The sequence below is a fragment of the Etheostoma spectabile genome, chromosome 1 (assembly GCF_008692095.1).
Source record: "Etheostoma spectabile isolate EspeVRDwgs_2016 chromosome 1, UIUC_Espe_1.0, whole genome shotgun sequence".
NCBI lineage: Eukaryota > Metazoa > Chordata > Actinopteri > Perciformes > Percidae > Etheostoma > Etheostoma spectabile.
The window spans coordinates 7,274,972-7,300,535 of record NC_045733.1 but is presented as its reverse complement, the minus strand read 5'-3'; the positions used below and the strand labels follow the sequence as shown (position 1 = coordinate 7,300,535).

The 25,564-nt window shown below is 38.1% G+C and overlaps 1 protein-coding gene across 3 annotated transcripts in view; it reads right to left on the bottom strand.

The window, feature by feature from the left end:
• Window positions 1-2,247: 2,247 nt before the first annotated feature.
• tead1b (TEA domain family member 1b) overlaps window positions 2,248-25,564 on the bottom strand; it is a 62,357-nt gene continuing 39,040 nt past the window's right edge. For 2 of the 3 annotated variants that reach the window (XM_032513351.1, XM_032513357.1), the window contains 10 exons: window positions 18,970-19,034; window positions 14,027-14,038; window positions 13,038-13,169; window positions 12,709-12,755; window positions 12,549-12,607; window positions 10,888-11,012; window positions 9,382-9,555; window positions 7,090-7,230; window positions 6,796-6,948; window positions 2,248-5,479 (listed from right to left, as the gene is read on the bottom strand). In XM_032513351.1, the coding sequence (XP_032369242.1) occupies window positions 5,366-5,479; window positions 6,796-6,948; window positions 7,090-7,230; window positions 9,382-9,555; window positions 10,888-11,012; window positions 12,549-12,607; window positions 12,709-12,755; window positions 13,038-13,169; window positions 14,027-14,038; window positions 18,970-19,034 (1,022 nt within the window). In that variant the 3' untranslated portion in view covers window positions 2,248-5,365. Of the gene's footprint in view, window positions 5,480-6,795; window positions 6,949-7,089; window positions 7,231-9,381; window positions 9,556-10,887; window positions 11,013-12,548; window positions 12,608-12,708; window positions 12,756-13,037; window positions 13,170-14,026; window positions 14,039-17,026; window positions 17,092-18,969; window positions 19,035-25,564 lie in introns of all 3 variants that reach the window. The other variant, XM_032513365.1, reaches the window with a different exon arrangement.

Here is a 25,564-nt window from a genome sequence, read left to right as displayed (position 1 = left end):
TTAGGGGACGTTAAAATCAAGGCAGACGCATTTTACCCATAGACTCTGCATGCATGGACAAAGCATCCGGTTCGTGCGTTAAAAATGCCTTAAACCGGCATTCTGTTTGAATTCCAGCAGGGGGCGACACATGCGGTTGCAAAAGGAGGTCTGTTCCTTTAGAAGTCTGAGAAAGTGATTCACTTCTCACTTAATTTATTACCTTAGTGAACATTTTCATAATGCGTTTGTGGTCTCCAGCACTAGTTTTAAGTCTTCTGCAACACAGAATGATGTTCATTTTTTGAATTATAGTCTCGTTGATTTTAAAATCGGCGATAAAGCTGGGGATGTTTTAGGGCGTGGCTATGATGTGATTGCCAGTGAAAGTGTGTAACGAAACTGAGTGTAGTATGCTAAGGGTTCTTCCCTCACTCCTCCAGCTAGCCTAAAATCAATCAAGTCAATATATATTATACTTAAAAAAAAACAGGTCATTGCAAAGCAGACTTTCTGCAGTCAAAGCTGTGTGACAGAAACACAAAGAAACTTACAATCAAACCCATTCAGAGATCTGAGTGGAGCAGCCGTGACCTCCACATCTACTGGATTACAATTTTGTGTTCAGTGAATATTCAGGGTCAGGTTGCTTGGGTTTATGTGAGTGAGAAGAGGCAGATGTTGGACTATGGTGAGGACAGGGCCTACCTGGAGAGTTAGAAATATCAGCACTAAATGTAGTAGCAGTATTGAATGTTTCTTATGTGTCAGCTAAGACTCACTGTGCTGCTTTGATTGGTAGGCCTATGTCTTTGATAGTGAGTGTCCAAAATGAGTAATGTGTATAAAGGCAAGTGATGTCTTTTTAAAATGCTATAATTCATCTGAATTTGACCCTGGTAGCTTTTAGGTCAGTCTATTTGTCCTTCTCATTGACCGCTTTCAGATTTCAGCCTGGGTGAGTCCTGAACACTTGTGGTGTTACAATGTACAATTGGTTTTGTTTTCAAGGTTTTGGTGGATTAGTTTGTGTGTGTGTGTGGTGTGTGTGTGTGTGTGTGTGTGGTGTGTGTGGGTGTGTGTGTGTGTGTGTGTGTGTGTGGTGGGTGTATGTATGTATGTGTGTAAGAGAGTGACTTGTTGTTGGTAAAACCTTCACCTTAGCTTTAACCACATTTCTCTGCAGAGCCTTGACAGTAGGAAATGAAACATATTGACATTAGAAAGCACTCAGAGAACACATACCTCAATCAATGTGCACAATTCCCTAAATCTGTCATTTCATTCAAAGCAAATTTTTGCAATCAACTACACATAGAGAATCATTCTGCCATTTAAAAATACTTTATACCCTGAGTCTATTATAACTTCATACTAGAATAAATTACAAAATTTCAATTAAGTCAGACTCATGGACACTGAGTTAGGGCCAATTAAAGGCTGCCTTGAACTGCAGAATTCATTTAATTTGGCTTGCACCCCTTACGGTTCAGAAGTTATTACTTAAAGTGTAAAGTGCTTTATAAATGACCACATGGTGGTGCTATGCAATAAAATCTCTCATGTATTCCTTCAGATATCCTGCCAAATCACAATCAAAATTTTTAGTGTAAAAGTTGACTGTGTTAACTCCGATTGCCTCCAAAGGTTTAGTTCAAAACTACAGGAACCAACTGATATAATCCCCCAATTACCTGACAGTTGTTTTAAAATAGGGGCGTTGACATCAACCACATCTCAGTTACTGATGTTGTTTGTTTTCATCAATATTGTTTTTAAACACAGCAGGAAAATAGGCAAATATTTCTAAGATCCTCTGATACCTGTAGGGTCAGAATGATTATTGATTGAGCCTATTTCTGCTTTCAGTATATGCAGTGTATTGCTCTAAAATATTTTATGTGACTGCACATTAATTACACAATATATAATTTTTACTGGTGCCTTAATTTATGGATTGATCTCAAAAGGAAGACAATCAAGTTTGGGTTAAATAAACAATGTCTCCCTCTGGGGAGGTTTTCTGGTATTACAGTGTTGTACATTTAAATGTGTTGTCTTACATGTGAAACAGGGACACAGAGAGTGAAATATAAAGCAAGTGCCAGGCTCCATCTACTGTTGATCTGAGGTTTCTGCTGTTAAATGGTGCCTCAGTCCACACAGAGTCACGTATTACTGCTTTTGGAGTGAATACTCAAACTGTGCTAATTGCTTTAGCACCATAACTATGTTAAATCTTTAACTGAAGTGACAACCAAAAGGCTATATATTTTCAGATTTATTTTACTTCAATATTGCATACATACAAAGTATCTAGAAAGCTATAAAATATCTACTATTATCAAGAAGGCATCATATTGTTACAGAGCAAAGACAAGACCATATGCAGAACACAGAAACATAGCAGAGCTTCTTTTCTCTCCTTTGCTCCCAACACTTTACTGTCATGGATACGAAAAGATATCACACATCTGTACCAAGAAAAGCTAAGATATATACTTTTGTACAAAGCACCTTTTTACAAAAAACAAGTCTGCACACAAAACCTAAATGTGTGTATGACAACTATACGTGAGCTAAGTGAAAAAATCACTTTAAAGCCACCATCTGAAAATGGTCACAAAACAAAAAGGTACCAGTACCTACTTGACAGAATTACAAATAACAAGAGCTAAACTGCTGATATGTTTGTAGCATGATTCCTCGACTTCGCAGATTTCTTTTTAATGTGTCCATTTTCCTTTTAAATGATCCATTTCAAACATTCGTGCCATCGAAGGCATCAGTCCTGCTGTTTTAGTGATGAAACAACATGTCAAAATGTACCAGCAGTGCAGCAGCAACATCATTACCATCTTATTGGGCTTGCAATATACAGACAATGTCATCACAAAACCAAGTACAACTGTATACAAGTACAATAACAAAACATCTTCCTAAGTAATCAATAAATGTGAACAGATACACAGGGTAAACATAAGGGGGGGAAAGCCTATTAAACTCTACAGTGTCCACAGGACTGTGGAAAAATACTGAATGATTGAACTTTATCTGCATCTACCAGAGACATTGTCTGCAATTATTTAGAGCTTCTTCTATTAAAATACTTTAGAAACAGTAAATGTTTGAGTAGCTATGGTCCTTACGGAGAAAAGTATTGACCTTGACGGCCTCGTCCACACTAGGGTTGTGAAAAATAAGTTTCTGAAACAACGTCTCAAACAGGTTTTGGGAAAAAAAAATCAACCACATTACAAGATATTTTAGAAGTAGTAGTGTAGAATCACTATTAAATAAACTTTCACTTTTAAGTTCTGAAAGATAGATTATAAAATCTTGTGTCGGCCCCTCGTCAACATCACAGCTGTGTCTGCATCAAAGGTCACATTGTGATTTATTTCTGTGGTTTTTCACATCATGCGAGTGTGTGGTCGGGAGCGTTTTGTTTTTTTTAAAACACTTGAACCTGCAAGTGTGCATGACGCAAACAGCTGTGGTGTTCGTATGAGTTGACATCCTGAATGCAGTCAGCGGCTGTAGGTTATCAGCAGGTCTTTCAGTCTTTGACCTCAAGCAAAGAAATACGTTTTTCTTCAAATACATCATTTCTTTATTTTACCGGTAACCAGCTTTCCTCATGCTGTCATTACAATCCTTTAAAAAGGCAATGTGGTGATTGGTTTCACTTATGTCTCATTTTTGGTCTAGCAACATTTCATTTTTAATTTTTAATTTTTGTTTGATCTTTTTGAAGCTGTAAATTTTAAACCAAAGGCACTTACTTGCTACCATGCAGGACAGGACAAAAGATTGACTGTATCTCTGTATTTTTGGTCTTTTAAGACGGGAAAGGCAGTCAGTCTGTGTTTATAGTACACTCTAGAAAAAAGGCTGATATTTTAGGAACATAATTACAGTGTTAGAGAAAAATACAACATGTGTTATAACTGTTTCTGAACTCACATTTGCAAACTTAATTTAACATAAGTGTACTGCTTTTGACAACAACAAAAAACTATTTCCTAGAGTGTACCAATTATAAGAAACAATTTCTCAGATGTGAAGATGTACCAAGTAACTTAGCGGTGAGTTATTTTTGCCTGTTTGATCCACAGAACTGATTTTAGACTTAAAACAAAGAAACGGGTAATGTTAGAGTGTATTCTAAGGCACTGTACATCTACACTTTGGCAGATAGTATTGTGAATTTCTTACACAACATATAAAGAGTCCTCCCACGTAGAGATCACAGTTTAAGTGGCATCTTTTGGAGTTCTCACGGCTATAACGTGTTTAAGGCTCGGGATCGGCGTAGGCCACAGAAACATGTGACTATAGTGTGAACGTGAAGGCAGCACCACTCTGGTTTGAAGTTTGTACACCCGAGATCCCAGAGGGGAACGATATTCTAAATCTTTCAGAGGGCAAAGCCACAGCGTCCTGAACAAAGCCTGCTTTCTACACGTGATTTATAGTGTTGTGATTGTTTATAAGTGTTGCTCTAAAACCACAGTTCTAACAGAAAAAAAAGTAAGTATTACTAAGGGAAATCCAGGAAGGGGAACAAAGTGCTTTTGGACAAGATGAGAGTTCTGGTTTAAGTAGTTTTCGTAGTACTTTCACCTGTCTAAAACCTACACATTCACCTATCAGTTGACACAGAAAAAAAGACTTGAAAATGCTTAGCAGGTGGTAAGACTTCTTACATTTATGGAGCAGATGCAGGCAAACTGTTTGTAGTATTTTCACAGTGCATTCTGTTGTTAGTGTCAAAGACTTGGAGTGCTTCAACAGGGATAAATATACTACTGAAAGCTGAGTTTTCTTTAAAGAAATAGCAGTATTTCTTCAATATTCATATCCACTTGCTTTCAACTGTCTATGTAGTGTTAGTTTAGTTTCTTTGGAAAATCTATTGGCTGTGGGTGCTTGTCTGTATATCTACAGTATGTACGCTCACAAATTATGAACAACAGACACACCAAACACACTCAAACATATTACACAAACCACATCAGGCAGCTGAAAGAAAAGGCCAGCATCCTTTTTTTCTTAGTCTACATAACAAAGCAGAAGAGGACGACATATTATTCCATTTACCAAATTAATCTAGTAAATTCTTTAAAAACGGCCACATTTATACCCAACAGAGACCAACTCAACACATTTCAAACATAAAACTGTACCGCAATTCACAGCTGCAGTCAAATAACAAACACATTATATTAAAACTTATTTATAACAACTGACTTCACCCGATACCATGACCAAAAAGCATCGTAGGTGTGACTTTCAGGTAGAGGCACTGCCACCAAGTCTTGAGGTTGGTAAGTCCATGAAAAGGAGACGGGGGGGATTATGGGAGGGGGAAGTTCGGAGCCTCTCATTCCTTTACCAGTCTGTAGATATGATGCTGGGCGCCGTGCTCACTGTTTGAAACTTCAAACACACACGCCATACATAGCAATGTCTCCTGGGTGTCCCTATTCGTCACAACCTGCAATAGAACAGACAGTCACTTTCTAGTATTGAAGTACAAGTATTAAAGGAGTTGCCATATTTTCAAAGAAGCCACACATGTATAGAATGAAAAGCTCAGGGTCCTGTTTTCCAAAAAACAATCAATCTTAGAAGTCTTTTAGGTGCATTTCTTTAAACGTTAAATTTGCCTAAAGCAATAGGAGTTTCTTAATGTCGACGACTCTCTGTGGTGCTGAAGAGAATAGGGAATACATTTTAAAGTAACTTGACATATTTAACTGTCTATGAGCTATATATTCATAAATACACAGATATCAAAGCACAAATGTGGTAAACAATCCAACAGTAATGTTTTATATGTAGAATCATTCAAGCTGAAAAATAGCTGAATGTGCAGTCAGCAGTCTACACCTTTCAGTTACTGGGAGGAAGTTCCGCTTAAAAAGTAAACATATTCTTTAATCACCTTTTTTAACCTTAAATCTAGCAGTTGTGTTCTTATAAAATGAATGAATATGCAACTCATAATTTCTGTATTAGAGCTTAATGAGCAAATGGCAATTCAACGGCATACAACCCTTCAAATAAAAAAAGATATAAAACAGAATGCGAGGAAAATGTACTCTAGCATTGCTAGAGGATGCAACTATTTTCATGGCAGGTGTATAGCTCAGGACCCAAGGGAGCGCAGTATTGAGTGTGAAGTTGTTTGGAAGAGCAGTTCAAGAGAAAGCTGCAAGCTGCAATACAGGAGGACAAGCAATCGACCTGTTCAAACTGGCACGTTTTAAATGGGCACTGCCTTAATACAGAATACAAAAACAACTAAATTTAGCTTTTTAAGATGTTTGTCTTCTACAAACAGTTAGGAGGCGCTCATTTATCTAGGATAATTTCTACCATCATGCTTTTTGGAAATCTTGTGAACCTTTTTTACCTTAAGATGCTTTTGTGCCCTGGTTGCTATTTTGCGTGCACACTCCCATGTAAAGACCTATGCCTGTTTTTGTTTTTTTGCTGTCTTAGTATTGCTGAATGACACTTTAAGACCCCATGTGATGGATAATAACAGGGATTCCTGCCCCCTTTTAGCCTCCCTTTTACCCTGCAGATAATGAGGCTCCTCACACTATGTTTCATCCCCTGTGGAATGAGAGCAATGTGAGCAAAGCTAGAGGAACTCATCTCAAGGCCCGGCCAACCCCCCCACCCCACTTTTCTTTGTTTTATAAAGCCAGCTGGAGCCACCAACACATCCTGACAGCAAAGAGAAGAAGAAGAATGAGAGTCCTGGAGAGGGATCTCGCCCACTCAGGTCAGTCTGGTGATTACCAATAAGATAGTGAAGTTCTCCAGCACACTGTTCATCATATATTTCTCTGGCAGATGTTTTAGTTTATGGATGAAGTTGATCATGTATTCACACATGGGAGACCGGCTTATGCGGTAGACAAAGCGTCCATTCTCAAACCGTGCATATTCAGTCTGAAGAAAAAGAGAAAAATATTAATTAAAGTGGTATGTAACCTCAAAATACATAGGTATAGTGTAAATACTCATAGTGGTTAACACATCCGGTTTTAGCTATTGTTCTGATCCCCAGGATGAAAAGATTAGAGTTCATACCTCAACCTTCTCGACCACTTGCTTGCCAAAGGAGCAGACCTTTGTTGAACATGTAATGGTCATGTTCTCCGAGCTCTCGTACTGACTTGTGACTCCATAGAAAGATCCGGTATCATCTTGAATGTTGCAGTTCAAGTCAGCCTGGGAGCCAGAGAGAAGCCAGAGAGAACGCAGTGAAAATCAATATTTGTATTTAGGGTTGAATTTACAGGAATAAACAATACACACAACCATTACACAATACAGTGTATTGAAATGGTGAAATAAAATACTGTGAGAGTGGCAAGTGACACTAAACGTACAAACAGGTGTACAAGAGAATAAGTGGTGAGGCAATACTTGAACTAAAACTAAATTAATTGAGTAATTATGTTTTGGTACAGCAACCTTTGTCAGGTATTTCATACAACAAGCAACTTCAAGCCCGTGTGAATATACATTCTTTGAAAGGGTAACAATCAATTTAAACAATTTATTATCAGAAGAATCACAGAGAACAAAGACACATTCATGAAAGATTATCTGTAACTTACCCAGTTAAACATTTAGGATAAGAATCTGTGGGCAATGTCAATTAACCCCAACACCAGAACAAAATCTGATCAATAGTATTTTTTTAAACATAAACAAATCAACAATCATTTTTTTTTTTTTTTTTTAACGATGACCAAAATTCATCAGCGGGATATTTTACAGTTTTCAGTGCTCTCTGATTGACAAACTATGTCATGGAGACACTGCTACTAAATAACCTTAAACCTAGCCTGGCTCAGTGGATGTACATAGCGGGATATAGCCTGACATCCGGCACGTCTCCCGGCTCAGAATAGATAAGAAGTATAGCCAGACCATAGTCCAGCGCTGACACAGCTTTGGAAGTCCCGAAATGCGAGACTACCTCAAACCTTGTTTTGTTATTTTTGTTCTGCAACTTCTTTACATTAGCTGACATATACACCAATACCAAAATATCTGCAAAAAGCCAAATATTGGCCAATATATCAGCTTGCATTAATTTTTACTACCTATTGCTACTTTGTATTACATGTCATTTAGCTGACGCTTTTATCCAAAGCGAATTACAATTGTTATACATGTCAGAGGTCACACGCCACTGGAGCAACTAAGGGTTAAGACACGTTGGTTGATGTATCGCAGTGAGATTCAAACCTATGTCTACCACACCACAGGCATGTGTCATATCCACTGCGCCATCACCACCATTGCACCATTGTAAGCAGGTTTTAATCATGTGGTGTGTGTTAGCAACACTTCTCTATTTACACATCAAACAGTTAAGGAGCAACATTAGCAGTCATGGGGAGTCGGGTGTCTGATCACCTGACGAAAGTCCAATATTCAGATTCTTTTAGCTCTGTTTTGGTCTCTAGCAACTCCTAATTTTTGTGATACTAACTGGAAAAACAACACACTATTAAGACTAGTACACAACAAGTAAACAATTTCTATGTAGTATGCCTTTGAGATATCACAAGTCAGTATTTGGTTTAAATGTGGTGTCTAAAAATGTTAATTTTCTTTGTCACGGTCTAATCAATAGCGGTCGAGATTAAACATCTAAATCATATATCAAAAGAGAAGATTTCAGCCACATCTGAATAAGCATGTCTCTATACGAAACGATATTCTAAAGAGGATTAAATTAAGTTACGTTAAAAGACTGATTTACAAGGTTGAACTGGTCTGCTCCAGGAGGGTAGCCTTTCTATGCCCTGAACGTCCTGTTCATTATGGATACAAAAAGAGGAGACATCCTCCTACAACATTCTCCTCCTTCATTAAGCAAAGCAGTTATACATTCATTATTGTGCAGATTCTGTCTTTCATTTGAAATTTAGATTTGTCGGTCACTTCAAAAGGAATTTGAAGGGACTTGGTCCAAGTGCATACGGTCCTACTTTGTTGGCTGCCGCTAGTTAGCATTTTGCATCAGGGTGGAAATACATGCAATGTTTAAACAGCCATTAGCAGTGCAACCAGGTCACTCCATTGTTGGGAGATATTACACTGAATTAGCGAGTGCTTTGATCAAAAGCTCTCCTGCTATGCAAGTCCAAATATAGCAGAGTGCATTCTGCAAACATTAAGAGAGCAATCTTCTCTGTGTAGACTGATTACACCCAATCACTAAAGACGAACCTGAGCAGACTGTTACTGATTCTGCCATCCAACATTTCACAATGATTTTAAGACTGATATGTGTAAAACATAATCCAGCTGTAACACTGCCATTTCATATCATCAATATTGTGCCTGACAAATAATACTCACCCAGAATTTTATAAGGAAGAAGGCATTCTGGGGACCTTTTCCATACAGCTCTTTCAGTCCTCCTTTCTTTTCTGGGAATTTGTCATAAATCTGACGAATGTCCACCGACTCTAGCAGGGCGTCACTGTAGGAATGATTTGTCTGTCCGATATGTACAAATAGGTGTTTGTTGTACTGAAAGAGTAAGAAAATAGTATTAGAAACATACTTTAAAATATGGTGCTCTATTTCAGGTTGTATAAAAAATATCTATAGCATATCAATATCCAGAGAGTCAGTCAACACAGCAAGGTTTACTGAAACAAAATAAACAATTCTGAAAAATAACCACCAACATAATAAACAAGCTAGAATTAGATTAGTATAATACACCCTCATGATGATAACCCTATGCAACATTGCTTTTTATTTGGCTGCCTGCATGGTTTTATGATGTACAAATTAGGAAATATCATCCTGCTCCACTAAAGCCAAAAACAAACTGATCCCCTCATTTGTATTAAACCAAGCCAGGGATGCCAGACTGCCTCACCCAAATTCCATAAGCTTGTATGTTGACTTTATTACAGGCAAGAAAGCCATGAAACCGCAAATCTTCATCTGTCTGACCAAGATAGATCTATCTCTACATGGTAAATTAGACAAACCCATATTGTAAAATTATTAATTTTCTCAAATGCTAATGGTAAATGAGTACACTTCACTCACATGAAAAGCAATATTTCTGCATCAAAGGCAACTACAATCAACTTAAATTGACAATATGTAATGAAAGGTGAGTGCTTTATTTTAAAAATATATGTTTGCTCTATTCCTTCAACTGAGAATATTTGGATTTGGTATTTCCAAAGTGCATATAATTGTGGTCTGTTAAACCTCAAAACCTACGATCTAAGCTAAAAGCAGAAAGAGAAGCAAATCAGAGAATAACATTGGATTTTCAGAGGTTCATTGCCCTCATTGTGACTGAATAAAACCTTGTCATGTGGTGCTGCACTTCACTTTAAAAGCTCATAAAACAGCCTCTCCAGCATGTAGCCTTTAGGGCAAATGCAACAATTTCAAGCATTAAGCTGAATATAAGATTAATGGCTGTTGTCATGCAGTATCAATGCTAAAACAAAGTGTTCAGGAAAATGTGGACAACCATTAAAAAATTGCTAAAGCAAACAAGAAATGTGAGACTTAAAGCTGCTGATTTGTCAACTCACAGTCAGTGAGTCTGTGGATCGTCTTGCTGAGCTGACGTCTGCAGCGCGAATATAGTTTTGGCATGCAAACTGAACTGATTAATATAGTCCTTTATTATTTCTGCAGGTTTTCATGCTGTGTCTCCCTACAGGCCAGGCTTCTCCCCTCTCAGCTTGTTTTGGCCTCATCTCAGCAGACTTTCTGCCTGGGAAAATGTCCCAGTGTATTCGTTGAGGAAAGGACTGAATGATAAGAGGTGGGAATGAACACCATGATATAGTGATATGTCATGCTTTAATGTAATGCTTAACTCACTGAGTCTGGGTCTCTCTGTTGCTCTAGGAAGGCAGAAAATTCCACAAGTCGGAGTTTAGATGTACCGATGGAGCGTCCCTGCCATGCTGGTGCTGTGGGAGCTGAAGCTGCTGTGGGCTCGTAACCTGCAGTAACACCAAAATAATAAAAAAGATTTGTCCTGTCTGTGGGTTGTTTTACAGCAAGAATATGTTCATTTTCACTGTAACAAATAAAACATGTCATAATAACGATATTGTTTGAGAGGTTTCAGGGACATCCGTCAGGTTTGTTTCTTGTCCTGATGTTGTTAATGGCTACATTCCTCTTTACTTTAAAAATTCCCAGCAATTCACAAACTGTTTTCAGGTTCCAGCAGTGCATTGGAACATCATTCAGATAAAAATGTAATTGCACAGATTTGCTCTTAACTTGTGAATTTGTCAGATGTATCAATATTTACTTATTGAATATGTAAAAATAATAACTGGTCAAAACCTCAGTCTAATATCCAGGAAAACTTACTGTATGTTTGTGGCAGGTTCTGAGCAAGAAATGATAAAACACTAAAAGGTTTCCCAACATTTGTGCAATAAAAAATGGTCACATGGTGAAAAAAAGGTCTATTGTCTCTGAGTTCTGTATCCACACCTGACAGATTGTTTGCTTTCTGATCGGTCTGTGCACGTCTTGTGAATTTTCTTTTTTCATATAATTTATATGAGCATAAAAAAATTCTGGATGAGTGTTGCATGAGGGGAATATCTACAGTTTAATTGACTGCTACCGTCTAAACATATTTGAGCAATATGTGCTTAAAATCATACATTTAAAAAAATAACTTTTGCAAACAAAATGTAACTGATAAAAACTGAACTTGCCAAAATTAATTTCATTTTGGTCTCAAACCAGAACCTTAAGTCCCAACATTTACTTCCCTCCTCCCTCCTGGAGCTACGCTGTAGATACAGTGATCTGGGGGAAATAAATGTAGGTGGGTTCAAAGAATCAACGCCTGCTTTTATGGTTGTTGCTTTCTCCCAAGCATTTAACGTTCGCTCTATCAACACATTTGTTTTACACCAAGACAACCTGCCAACTCTCACAGTATGATTAAAGGCCCAGATTTAAAGGTTTCACTTTGAGGTTTTTTAACATTAGTATGCGTTCCCTCAGCATGCCTATGGTCCCACAGTGGCTACAAATGGTGCTAGGTGTAAACTGAGCCCTGGCTATCCTGTTCTGCCTTTGAGAAAATGAAAGCTCAGATGGGCCGATCTGTTCTCTGCTTTGCCCGCCCAGAGAATTTGGTCCACCCATGAGAGAGACATCATGGTTTTCAAACAAGTAAAGTGCCAGTTGGTCAAGGCCACACCCCCAGTCTCCGCCTTAGTGGTCCCCTAATACCATTAGGGGACCACTAAGGTCTGTATAAAAGCATCCAAAGAGCACCATGTCATGGGACCTTTAACAGCTAAGCTGTTCTTGAAATGCACATCACATGTGGAGATGGAGTGAGCTCTAATACATTAAATAGTTAGCAAATTATCAGACCTTTTGTCCAGTAACAAAAGAGATGTGAAGTTGCATTTAAAAATTTATAAATTCAGCAATTGTAAAAAGTGCGATGTACATTTCGGGTCTTTTTTCCTTGATAATTTTTAAATCAGGTAAATTCTTACTTGAAATGGCTGTTGTGACTGGCTGAATGGGATAGGCTTGCTGGGTGAAAGGCTTAATACTGCAACAAAGAATGACAGACCCATTAGGAAAAAACATTACAATAGCACACTATATTGAAAATGTTGCTTAAAGAGTTTTTTTCTGAAGTATGATACATACTCTTGCGAGGATCCAGGCTGACCAGCCGATATCATACCCTGCCATAACTGAAGAAGTACATGTATTCATAGACAACAAAGAACAAACAACATACAATTGTGAGCAGCTGTTAGAAACAAGATCAAAATGGATCTTAGCTCTGTGTTCAGTGGATGTAGTTATCTTGACTACCACTCCTTTTGATCGTGTGCTTATCTGATAGGGGCAGTTGTGCAAAGCTGTGGTGTGTAATGTGATTTGGCCCGGGTGACTGCGTGGTTGGCCTCATGGCTGCCCTGGGTGAAGCTGGACAGGATGGATCAATAGTGGGGTGCCGACAAAGCTCTTACCCCTGCTCCAGGGAAGGCTGGGCGCGGGATGCCTGGCAGGCCCAGCTTGTTGTGAATAGCCGTGGCAGAGACGATCTGAGCCGAGGACATGGAGGCCATGCTCTGGAGGGCTTTGTCCTTCACGGCTTGGTCCTTTAACAGCAGTCACAAAAGGCTTAGCACTCGCACAGAAGGGGGAGGTGGGGCATGTGGCAGAGGTAGCAACATACAGACTCCAAACAACATACTAAAAGCACCACCGACCTCTCTCATAACAGTAAAATGCAAGCAGGTTAAAAGAAGTTGCAGGGGTATTACTATTTAAGTGTTTTACAGGACTGTGCCAAACAATTAGAATTCAATTCCAATATACAATGCACTGGTATGCACTTAAATGAAAGTTTTCTTGTTGATCCACCAATAAATACTTTCTAAAAACATTCAGCAGCACTTCTATCAAGGTTGCTTTTGCCTGCATGTCAAGACTTTCACAGCTACAGCTACATTTTTCTTTCATCTTTTAACAAGAGGTTTTTAAATGATCAGGATATAACTACATTAATTGTAAATGGACATGCTTTATTAATAGAATAGTAACACAGGGACCCACACAAGCTTGCAGAAGTGCACTGCACATTTTATGTTGTTTTGGAAATGGTCCTTTGTTATTGTGCATTCACAAAGTTCTTTAAAGTCATACTGAACGTGGTAAATGTAGTGTAAATACTGCAGAAGAGTGCAGACTGGGGTAACCCATACACTAGCAAACACATGCAGACTCACTGGTGGCAGAAGCTAAAAGGTAAGCATGCTGGCAACAAATGTTGGTGGAGCACAGTCCAGCTACAGTATGATAATAGTATGAGGACACAAAGAGACACCACTAAACTGGGAAAACACTGGCAACAACTACTGTGTCACTAAGGCAGGGGCACAAATGCAAAACTAGCAGCTGAAAGACGAGGCAGGTCCTAATGAAAGCAGAAACAGCAACACAAAAAAAGACTTACCATGCTTGTAACCTAAATGCAAACAAACAGGGTTTTATTGTAAATTAATTTATAAGTCAACATTTTTTAAACTGTTAGTCAAGACTGCATGAAAAAGTGTTACAAAACAGTAAAAAAAACACACCTAAATTTAAGAATGTCAAGCCATCTTAACACAGTGTAACACAACACATATTTAATGAACACTTAATAACAAAGGATTATGAAATTTGTATTTACAAATTATTCTTGGTCTCAGTGAATTTTTACAATCTGATCACTTGAAACAAAACAACAGAACAGTAATGTAATAACTGTAATTTCACTCAGATGCCTTAGACAAGAGCAGAAACAGCAGGTTTTCATTGATGCCCCTGAAGTGAAAGGCATACTTGTATTTCCTTTTGCCTGAACTCTAATTTGTTTTGAATAAGAAAAGACAGGGATTCATAAAAAAGCTGTCTGTTTTTCTTCAGACAGCTGCCTGTGTCCTTGAAAGACCAGGCATTCATGTGGCTAGCTGCATGTCTGACTCTTTCTGTCTCTCAGCACAAACAAGGGGCGACTGTGACTGCTCAGGAGGTAGAGCAGTTGTCTACCAATTGGAAGGTCGCTGGTTAGATCCCTGGCCCAACTACATGTTGAAGTGTCCTTGAGCAAGATACTGAACCCATCGGCCATTGGTGTGTGAATGTGTTTAGCCATGTTGGTGAAGAATATGTGTGTGAATGGTGACTGTAGTGTAAAGCGCATTAAGCATAAACGGTAAAATGATGGACAAAGTTTTCAGGCCTGAGAAGTGAAGCCAATGCGGAAGTGCCTTAAACCTGCTTCTATCTAATTTAAAGCAGGGGGAAACTCCACTGGTTGCAAAAAGAAGTCAGTTTCTTTAGAAGTCTATGGAAAAATTACCCTACTTTGGCCTTAATTTATTACCTCAAACATTTTCATAATGAGTGTATGGTCTTGATCGCTAGTTTCAAGTCTTTTTCAATACAGCATGATGTTCATTTTGTAAATTATGGTCCCATTTATTTTAAAATTGCTAGGGTTAGTTTGTAACTTTAGAAAGCTTGCCGATTTTCTGTACTGCCATACAAGCAGATGATTTTCCGCGGTACCTGAAAGGTTGGCATTTACCCGCCAAAGCTCCAGTGAATGACTCGCATAAGAAGGGTTGAAAATTGGCAAATTTCCCCTTTAGTGTTTAGCTTAGCGCAGAGCCATTGCAAACATAAACAACACTGGTTTGGCTCATTTCTCCCATGTTCACAACCTTCACCTATTTTGTTGTCTATTTTGCAACTCCACCCTCTTGTAAAAAAATCCTCACATTCAGTTGAATAAACAAGATGGTGACGCCCATATTGCCAAAGTAGAGGCTTCAAAACTACATTCCACAAACCAATGGGTGACTTAACGGATGCAACGTTTTTCTTTTACAGTCTATGGCTTTGATTGGTCACTAACACTGAAAAAGCGCTATATAAATGCAGTCCATTCACACACAGATTAATGAGGGGTCATTAATTTGTGTTGAATACTGGGAGTGGAGAAAAGTGTGAAAGTCAAAACATATAGTTTGCTCCCCAAGAAAAGAAGAAAATGGCACATGGGTGGTGTGCCCTTTGATATACAAGCATTACTTCATAAAATACCTTAAATTACTGGTTTATTCCAGATGACTTCTTTCACAATGCTATTCTCCTATTTTAATCTGCCATTGTGAAAAGCTTTCTACAGTGATTTCAACAGAATTCACTATTGCTGAAATAAGTAATGCTCTGAACGCTCTGAAATGACGACATGTGAACTGGGAGGAAAGAAAGCGTCTGGCAGCCATGGCATTGTGAGAGTCTGGAATTACCAACCGATTGAAAGAGGAACAAGAAAGCAGAGAGAGCATTTCAGAAAGAGCCAGCCATCAGTCCATTTTCCTCGGACCTTAAGCTCTCAGCCACTCATAAACAGCCAATGCCAGCATGCTTCCTAACATTTTACTTTGATTTAGATTTTAATAAATTATTACAAACGTATAAAGTACAAGTAAGAGCCCAAACAGTAAACAACTAGGCTGATATATTCACTGGTGTTTAGCTTATTATGACCGGTATTGGAGTATATACCAGCCAATAAGTAACAAGAAATTGTAGTACAGAAATGCATTATTTAGAAACAGAGTTGTTTTGCTCAATTTTAGGAAATTCCTAGGAATCGATTGTCGGTCTCTCAATCAGTTCAATACTTTGGGCCATACTGAAATATACTAATAACATGTTTTTAAATGGATTGCCATTTAATTTGGTGTGTATAATTCATGGTCCGCAGAGGATGAACCGTAAAATACCTCCCTCAGTACATTCTATATCTTGGACACAACTCTTTCAAAAGCAAATTTAAGGGATGATCACCAAAACATTGTTTGTTATGTTATGTATTTTTTATCAGCCTCAGTAAATCCAGTACCAGTCAGGCTCTTGTATAACTAAAAAGCAAACACATAAACTATGAGTACCATTTGCTTTGGAGTCTTTAATATTAATCTGTTTTTTTATTTTTACTGAAACAAAATGTCTTTACTATTTTTATACTACGTCATTAAAATGATGAGCAAATGCCTGTAAATAAAAGAATACATAGATTTAGATGAAACCAAGTAGACAGGACATTGACAGCATGTCTGAGTGAGGGTAAGAGAGATGGACTGAAAAGGTGGAGGGGGGTTAGAAAATGTGAACAGACTACAGTCAGCAGAAGATTTGGGTTAGTGGAACGGGGAGCCCCGGGCTTCATTTCTGTCCCCAAAGGGGGGGGGAAAACAGAATTTAAGTTGCCAGCAAAAAAACCCAACCCAAAGCAAAAAAGCGCATACCTTTATTTTGGGAATAAAACTCACGAGTTTTTCCTTTTTGGCAAACCTAAAGGGGCAAACCCCCTTTCGGGGTAGGGGAGGGGAGGAAAACAAAGGAAGAGCCGGAACCAGGAAGAAAACCCCCTTTGCCTGGGGCAAACCCCGCCGACCTTAATGGCAGTTTGGTTTTCTCAAACCTTTTTTTTTTTTGGCAAAGACCTGTATGTGCTAACACCTCCTTAAAAAAAAAAGAAAAAATGAAAAATAAAAAAAAGAAAAACCCCCAAAAAAATTAAAAAGTGGATTAACTTTTTTTGTTTAACAACACTTAAAAGGAGAAAAAGGTGCTAAAAAAAAGCCCCCAAAACCACACCCCAAAGTTTTAACCCAAAAAAGCTTTATGCTTTTGTGTTGTCATCACTTAAGTGAACTGTTTAAAGGGGATGCGGCCCCTTTGGCCCACATTAAGGCCCCCCGAGTGATCGGGATTTGTGTTGAATGAAATTGACTATCAAATTATTCTTTTTGGGGGGGGGGGGCGAGGCTTTTCCCCGGGCCCAAAGGGTTTGGGCCTCTCCCGTTCACAGAGGGAAAATTTTTTTAAAATATTCTCATACAAACATTCAGATTTTTGAGTACATTTAGAAAGAAAGAAATTTGTGGGGTTTGATGACGGGTTTTGGGGGGTTTTTTTTTTCTGCCCTTTTTTCCTTTAAATCCCCCCCAGGGTGATTTTTCCAAAGGGCAAAGGGGAAAATAAAAAATGCTTCCTGATGTTAAAAGTTGGGGCTCAGCTCCGTTTTTTTTTTAAATTTTTATAAAACTGACGATAATTTTTTTTTAATTTAAATTGATTGTTTAGGGGTAAAAAGGGTAAAAAATAAAAAATTTTAAATTTTAAAAAAAAAATTTTTCCTAAACCCCAAAGTTGACATATTCAAACTATTTTGTCCAATCAACGCCCCAAACCCGGGGGTTTTAAGATTTGAAATGTTAAGGCAAAAAACTTTTGGGAAATCTTTGACCATAATCAAATCAATGTTGCTAAATAATTTAATCTGGGTTTCTTTTCCATTTAAGTTTTTATGAAAATCTCTTTTACTGCACCTTAAAAAAACCCATCCAGCAATCAACCCCACAACCTCACCCTTTTAAAACTAACGATAAAAAAAAAGTGTGTTTTTTTCTAGTGCGCTGTAAAAAATCTCTTTCTTTCCCTGTTCTTTTTTTTGGGGAAAAGGAGTCACAAGAGAGAAACCCCCAAACCCTTTTCCTTTTCCCGGGTTTTGTCAATTCCCCCCAGTGCTCGAAGTCACTCCCCGGGCTTTTTTCTTTGGTATTCGTAAAGTGGTCAAAACAGGGTTTTCCTTTTTAAAGGGGGTAAATTAGCCAGGGGGTTTGCAACATTTTATTTGAAGCCCCACCCAAGCTGCTTTTTACCAAATTTTAAATAAAAACAAAAGGGGGATTTTTTGGGATTTTTTTTTAAGTACAAATATTTCCTAAAATTACATTTAAGAGAAGATTAGAAACTACATCTTTTATTACTTTTTACAGAAATACTCCCGCACGTTTTATTCAGAACTCTGAGTTTAAAACTCTGTGTAAAAGCTGTGGGTTTGGCAAAAAAAGGGTGCCTCTCTCTTTGATCAGAGATTGTACCAATCTATTAAGGCTTCTACCTTCCTATTAATACAGACTTCTATTCCGACCAAGTGCAAAACCTCCATGATTTAGTGCTGAGGAAGAATACTTGCACTGTTAAGCTACTGTGGCTATTCTTTTTTAATGCTCTTATATTAATTGTAGTATAGCTGTTTCATTGTAGAAAATGAAAGGCTGCATTTTAAGTAGATATTAGATTTTAAAACTACTACAGTTAGTATAATGTATGTGTACCTATAAGTGACAATTTTGGGAATGTCATAATCCAGGGACATCTGCTCATGCAATACATGCAGCAGTGCTGGGGGAATTGTTAGCCTCAGAAGTCCCCTCGACAGCTAAGCATTGTGTTATTCTCTGTCTGGAAACAAAGGCAACAGTCTGCACGCATTCAGATTTGACAGCCCTCTGACACTATACAACAGAGATGTCTCCTCTCTTGTCTTACCTGCTTCCGAGTCCTCGTCTTCCCGGTCCGAAGCTTGATGTATCTGGCTATCAGCTCATTTCGACCTGCGTGAAGAAAACATGAGGAATGTGTTTCATTTAAAATACAAAAGGGGAAACATTTAGTGGAAATGTTTTTGCAAAAAATTTAGAAGACCACATCATGCCCATGAATACTTAGTCGAAGTTGCGTAGACTCATGTAAGCTCTAGACTCATAGTTTTATTTGTTTGATACTCAAACACATGCTGAGCAACACATTTGAATTTAGCTTTTACAACTAATGCAAAACTGAAACATCATCCTTGGTGGGGTGGTATAGTATGTGATATTGTTCCAATGATTTTTGTCAAATGCAGATTAAGTGCTCTAGCTAAAGAAACAGTGACAATATTTTAACCAAGTCAATAATAACTATGGATGCACCGAACCCAGAGTTCAGGTTTGGTTTGGCCAAACTTTGGGGTTTTTGACGGATTTCGGGTATTGCCGAATTTTTTAATTTTTTTCCACCGAACCTAACGCTACCAAAGATTTGAGAAAAAGAGCCTATTGTTGTGTTGAGTTCATGTTCTTGTCAAGGAGTATATAAGTAACAAGAGGCAAAACTCTATTACAATAAACGCACCCATGACTGAGCTACAGCGCTGCCATCTTGGACTGAACGCAACACCGCCGTTTAAACAGGAAGGTGTTCACATAGGTGGACCGCAGGTGGATGCAGTAGGCTGTGAGAAAATGGAACTTGTGAGCAGAAAAAGTGTTGTTCGACAGTACTTTCAGTCAAAAGAAGGCAATTCAAGTGCAGCTACAGGTTCAATCTGAAATGGTGATTTGTCTCGTGGTGGAAAGGACCGTAAACAATACACAACATTGCCACAGTTAAGACATTTGCATATGAAACATCAGAAAGAATATGAGTTGTGCATTAAGGAATCCACAGACAGCAGCCAAAATGCAGCAACTTCAGGTACGGCAAAGTAAGGACAGTCACAGCTAAAAACTGTTAACCAGACGACCATTATTAGCTTGGCTAGCCCTACACCAAACCAACAGGGCATCGGATAACTCACAAGCCAAAGCTATTCATGCAGCAATTGGGAAAATGATAGCCACTGACTTGCAGCCCTATAGAATAGCTAGTGGAAGACACCGGATTCAGCAAGCTACTCTATCTGCTTGAGCCACGTTACTCCAGGTGCTTTTTTACTGACAAAATCTTGACTGGATCTTGAGATAGTATAAACATTGGCCTTGTCAAAAACAGTTTTTCCTACTTGTGTGCCTGGTAAAATGTTGCCTATTCTTTTTGTTACTGTTAAAATAAAATGAAAAAACGCACTGCTGTTGACACTGTTTACTTCATTAATGGACTGAGGATAGCAGTAGGATTTGGTTCGGTTTAGGGTTCGGCAGAATCGTAACCAGTGGGTATGGTATTTGGCAGAACCCCAAAAATCTGGGTTCGATGCATGCCTAATAATAACCTTTGAATCTCTGAACATATAATTGTGTGATTAATGAATATACAAAGCTTGCTGACTAATGAGTGGATTTAGTCACAGTATTAGTCATATACTCATTAAAAAAAATTAAAATTAAATTTTTAAGGAAGTAGTCATAAAATCATACACAAAGCTATGAAGGCAAGGTAAGCTTAGCAGGTAAGCTAAGGTCTATTTCTAGTGCATTCAAATCAGAAGGTACTGTATGTGCATCTCCTAAACAAACCAGATCCAGTTTCACTGTGAGAACACCATGCAACATTAGCATGAAAAAAACTCGTAGCAGCACAGCTTTTCAAAATAATCTAATTCAATCTCATTTCTCTTCAAAGCCGGCGCTTTGAAAGGGAACAGACCTAGCTGTTAGTACTATTACAGAAAATAATGGCAACTGAATATATTGGGTTTAAAACAGTGCAGCTGACTAAATTATAATTAAGGCATAGCTTTGTAGAGATTTCCAATTAACAATGGCTCCAAACATTCTTCTGCCCTCATCTCTGCTCTAATTGCTGTTGCAATGCACATGACCCCTGTTTAGCCCTTTCATATGGTAATAACATGCCGCCAACCAAAACTATTACACAAATTATAGGTAAGGAGGCACTCTAATTACGTGTGTCCAGCTGTAGCCAACCAATGTCATGGATCTGCTGTGCTCCTCTATGAAATGCACCAAACCCTCAATATAATAAAACATTTTTCCACATTCACATCATTACCAATTAAAGGCCTTACTTTTGTTATGACACAATGGGGACACCGCGTATGCTAATTAGCCGTATCTTAGGTAATCAGAAGAAAAGGCATTTCCATCAATGGCAGCACATCACAGATCACAGTGTGACATATTACAAAGTACATCTCAAAAGGTAGAAAAGAGCAGAATATAGGGGATATAAATAGACAAAAAAATACTGATGTTTCTATCTGCTTTATGTTTGTATAATGGAAACATAAGGAGTAACCAGTGAGAAGAAGAATCTTGGGATGTTCAGGGCTCTTGTGGTGATGAAAGACATGGTTGCTCTGGGTATAGCATCTTGAATTACAGCACAACCCCCAAAACCCATTATGTCCATATTGTAAAGCTGCAACTAGTCTTGCATTGCCAGACCTATCTCCACAGCGCTGTAGAGTAAGGTCTGGCCTTTTCACACATACTGTACATTCCAGGGTAGAAGAAAAAAAACACTCTGGGTTGTCAGCATTTCTTTAAACCAATCACAATCATCTTGGGCGGTGCTAAGCTCTGTTCGCAAAGATGGTGGCTCCGCAAAACATTTTTGGGAAGGTAGGGCTGGGCATTATTTGCCTTTACCCATTTTTCATTATATTCACATTACTGATGATAATTTGTCACCAATAGCCGACCCTACAATAATGCCATAATATTAATATTGATTTCTTTGGTCAAAAATCTCATATTTGATTTTCTCCATATCACCCAGCTCTACGGGAAGAAACTTGTTTTGGTGGAACATTTACACCGCGCATAAGTTTTACATTACAGTAGCTGGATACATGGTTAAAAGTAATTTTCTATAACCAGTGTATTGCAGTCTGTACTTTGTCAATTTCGTCTTCGTCTACCCATGACTCCCAAAACGTCCCAGTTAGATAGTAAATGCGGTGAACATATTTCATGTAAATCTTTACAATAGAGTGAAATCATTCACTTAAAAAAACAAAAAAACAAAAACAGGCTTGCCTTATTGCAAAAATGCCAAAAACATTATCTTAAAAAAATCCTGGAAAAATTATTAAAATAGTCTTGTGAAAAGCACATTTGTTTCAGGCAGACACAGTATTTTATAGGCTCTTGACCAACAAAGTTTAAATAGAAACACAGGGTATTAACTTGTCAATAACATGAGATCTTTGATACTGCAGCACCTGGCTGCGTGCCACACCAACACATTCTGTTGTTCCACTGCGCAGAGCCAGAGAGGGGGGAGGGGTGGGCTTTTGAGTTTGAGCAGCAGTTTGTTAAAGGTTGACCCCGGTGCAGTTTTCATGCAAACATTTAGGCAAGGCCAGCCTGAGTGAACCCAGCCACGTGACCTTACAGGACAAATAAACAACATCTGGGGATTTAGAATGCCAGCCTGCCTGTCCACAGTGCCTGCAGTGTAAACTTTACCAGATGAAGCATGGGCCTCCACTATTTTCAATCATTCAAACACACACTATGGAAACATAAGATGACAATACAGGCATTCATGCAAACTCCTGATACCTAGATCAAAGCACACAAATGGCCAGCTAAAAGCTTGCTTACTGTTGAATAATTAATTCTTTTCACCAGGCTGGGGAAAAAAGCTCAGTGGGTCCTGGCGGGCCTGAGTATCTTTTTTTCTTGCCTGTGTTTGGAATGGAAAACAACAATAGCTGAAATAGATGTGACTGACTGTCCACAATTAGGATTAAAAATGCTTTAGACACAACTCTGCTTTTCCCACCTGGCATTTATAAAGTGCAACATGTTCCCACAAACTAATAAAAAAAGTTGTCTTCCACATATATATTTTATATACGATACCCTTCTTCATGCATAAAATGTTGATCCTGATTTGAATTATTTACAATTATAACTTTAAAAAAAAATCTGCTTATCAAAACTTACTAATTTTTTTTCATTAAGAACACCTGATCAGGACAATATTTAAACAATAAAGGTTTGCCATTTATGTTTGGTTCAAAGTTCTATGATGCAAGGACATTTCATATAATATTTTTTAATATCCTATGTTAATTCCATGTGTAGTTTGTTAAGGAAAGGTTGTAATGTGCACTTCAATCAAATTCACTGTCCGCATCAGTGGCACATTCAGTAGCTGAATAGCTCTTTAGGAAAATGTAACATCTTACAGTTTGTTAGTTGATGTTTGTCAACTAACAGAAATCAAGATTATTTCTTTCTGAGGGGATCTGGACCTGCAGTCAAATTAATACTGAGCTTTGCTTAGGGGCACTGTACACTAATAAGATATAAAAAGACATTTTGTGTAACCTTGTAGAGTTTTACTGTATATGACAAAGACATAAGCCTCTAATTTTTGACTACAAACAGCATAGATTTCATACATTTTTAGTGTCTATACAAATACATGTATTAAAGTGCTCATATTATGCTAATTTTCAGGTTCATAAATGTATTTAAAGGTTATATCAGAACAGGTTTACATGGTTTAATTAAAAAGAAACACCATATTTTTGATGTACCTAACATTGCTGCAGCTACTCTTTTCACCCTGTGTGTTGAGTTCTCCGTTTAAGCTACCGAGTAAGGCATCTCATTTCTGTTCCATCTTTGTTGGGAGTTGACACTTGCACAATACCTAGGTAAGGACTACTAGCCAGTCAGAAGCAGAGTGTAGTGGCGTGCAATGCTAACAGCTAGGTGAGCATTATAACGTGCGTTACAAAGTGACACACGTTTCTCACGGAAGTAAAAGCTGTCCTACAATAGAGCTATTTGTGAACAGTGTTTTCTGATGGAGATGGTATATCCATTTGGGGTGGACTAAGGGCTTTTTCACCTAAACCTATAACATGCACAAAACAATATATATAACACAATAGAGGAAAGGGGAAAAGCCAGAAAGCATAATATGAGCACTTTAAATAACACAGTTAAATAGAAATAATAAGACACTTTTTTCCCCCACTCTCAGATCGGTATGATGTGATGTGGAGACTCCGGAAATGCTGACCAATCAGAGGAGACTGGTCATTTTTGAGATTCTCAGAAAAAGTGTGAATACAAGTGTAGCAACCATGGGCAGTATGAGCAAACCAAAGAATTTTTTTTTAACATTAAAGCATGTAACATGTTCTAACACAGCAATATATTCAATGTGTTTAATTCAGATTTAAAAAAGAAAACTGTATATTTATTTTATTCAAAATGTGAACTAAATGTACAGACAGACAGTCAACTAAAAGAATTTCAGTCAAAAAATTAAATTGACATTTAAGAAATAATTAATAAAATGTCCTTACATTTTATGAAATATTCAACTAAAACTGGATTAAAACTGACAGTTTCTGCCAAATTAACCTTGACCAAAGCCAACATTAAGTGATTAAGGGAATTTTTACACTTTGTATATTGGCTTAAAGATTACATTTTTAGCGTCAATCTAAGCCGTGAATTTGAAGAGTTACTACTACTGAGTCAGTTTCTAAATATTTAAGTCCTGCAGTTGTAGCAAGGCCTGGAGAGGGCTTAGAAAAGTAACTCTTTCTGGGGTCTTTCTGTCACTCAAAGCAGCCGGAAAAGGATTAAATATTTATAGCGTGACCCCTGAGCAGATTTGTGCTGTTAAGCAGCTGGAGGAACCCTGCACCTGGCCAGACTGAATCTCAATGACTCTGGAGGATCTGCGACATATGAAAGGCACTCAAGCAGCAGCCCCACAAAGAGATGGTGGCTCAACTTTCTCTTGACCGTCCACAAGTAGCTGATTCCTCATTCAGTCTGAAATCCAATTTGGCCCTCAGCATCCTTCCTCCAAGCAACCTGGGACAGCCTCCCTCTGTTGTGAATAACAATGAAGTGTATTGTCACAGCCCACTGGGGACCAACCTCAGAGATACCACACCCAGAAATAACATCCCATAACCCAGTGGCTCCCAAACTATTTCTGCCGGTCCCCCTTTTGTAGAAATTTCTTTTTTTAGAGAGAAAGAGGTGCGCAACCATCAGATGTTTTTACAATGCGACTGGGAGATTGGCAGTCAGCTCCTTAGATTATTTTCTTGTCTTTGTTTTGGCAGTTGTGGTGTTTGAAATTGGTTCAGGTGCTATGTTTCCATCCACACGTTTTTATCCAAATTAAGTGATATTGAATAAAAATTGCCTTCTGGAAAAAGTAAATTTCTATGGAATTTCATGAATATTGTCTCAAAAGAAATACGTTTGGTCTCATTGGATTTTCTCTTGATCGATATACGGCTTATGCGATAAACGCTGATTGAAACATCATTTGCCAAATAAATAATGAATTGGTCCTTTTATGGTTGCAAACCGCTACAAAACAAAGAAGAAGTTTTAATTAGTTTCTGCCCAGTATTTCCGCTCTGTTT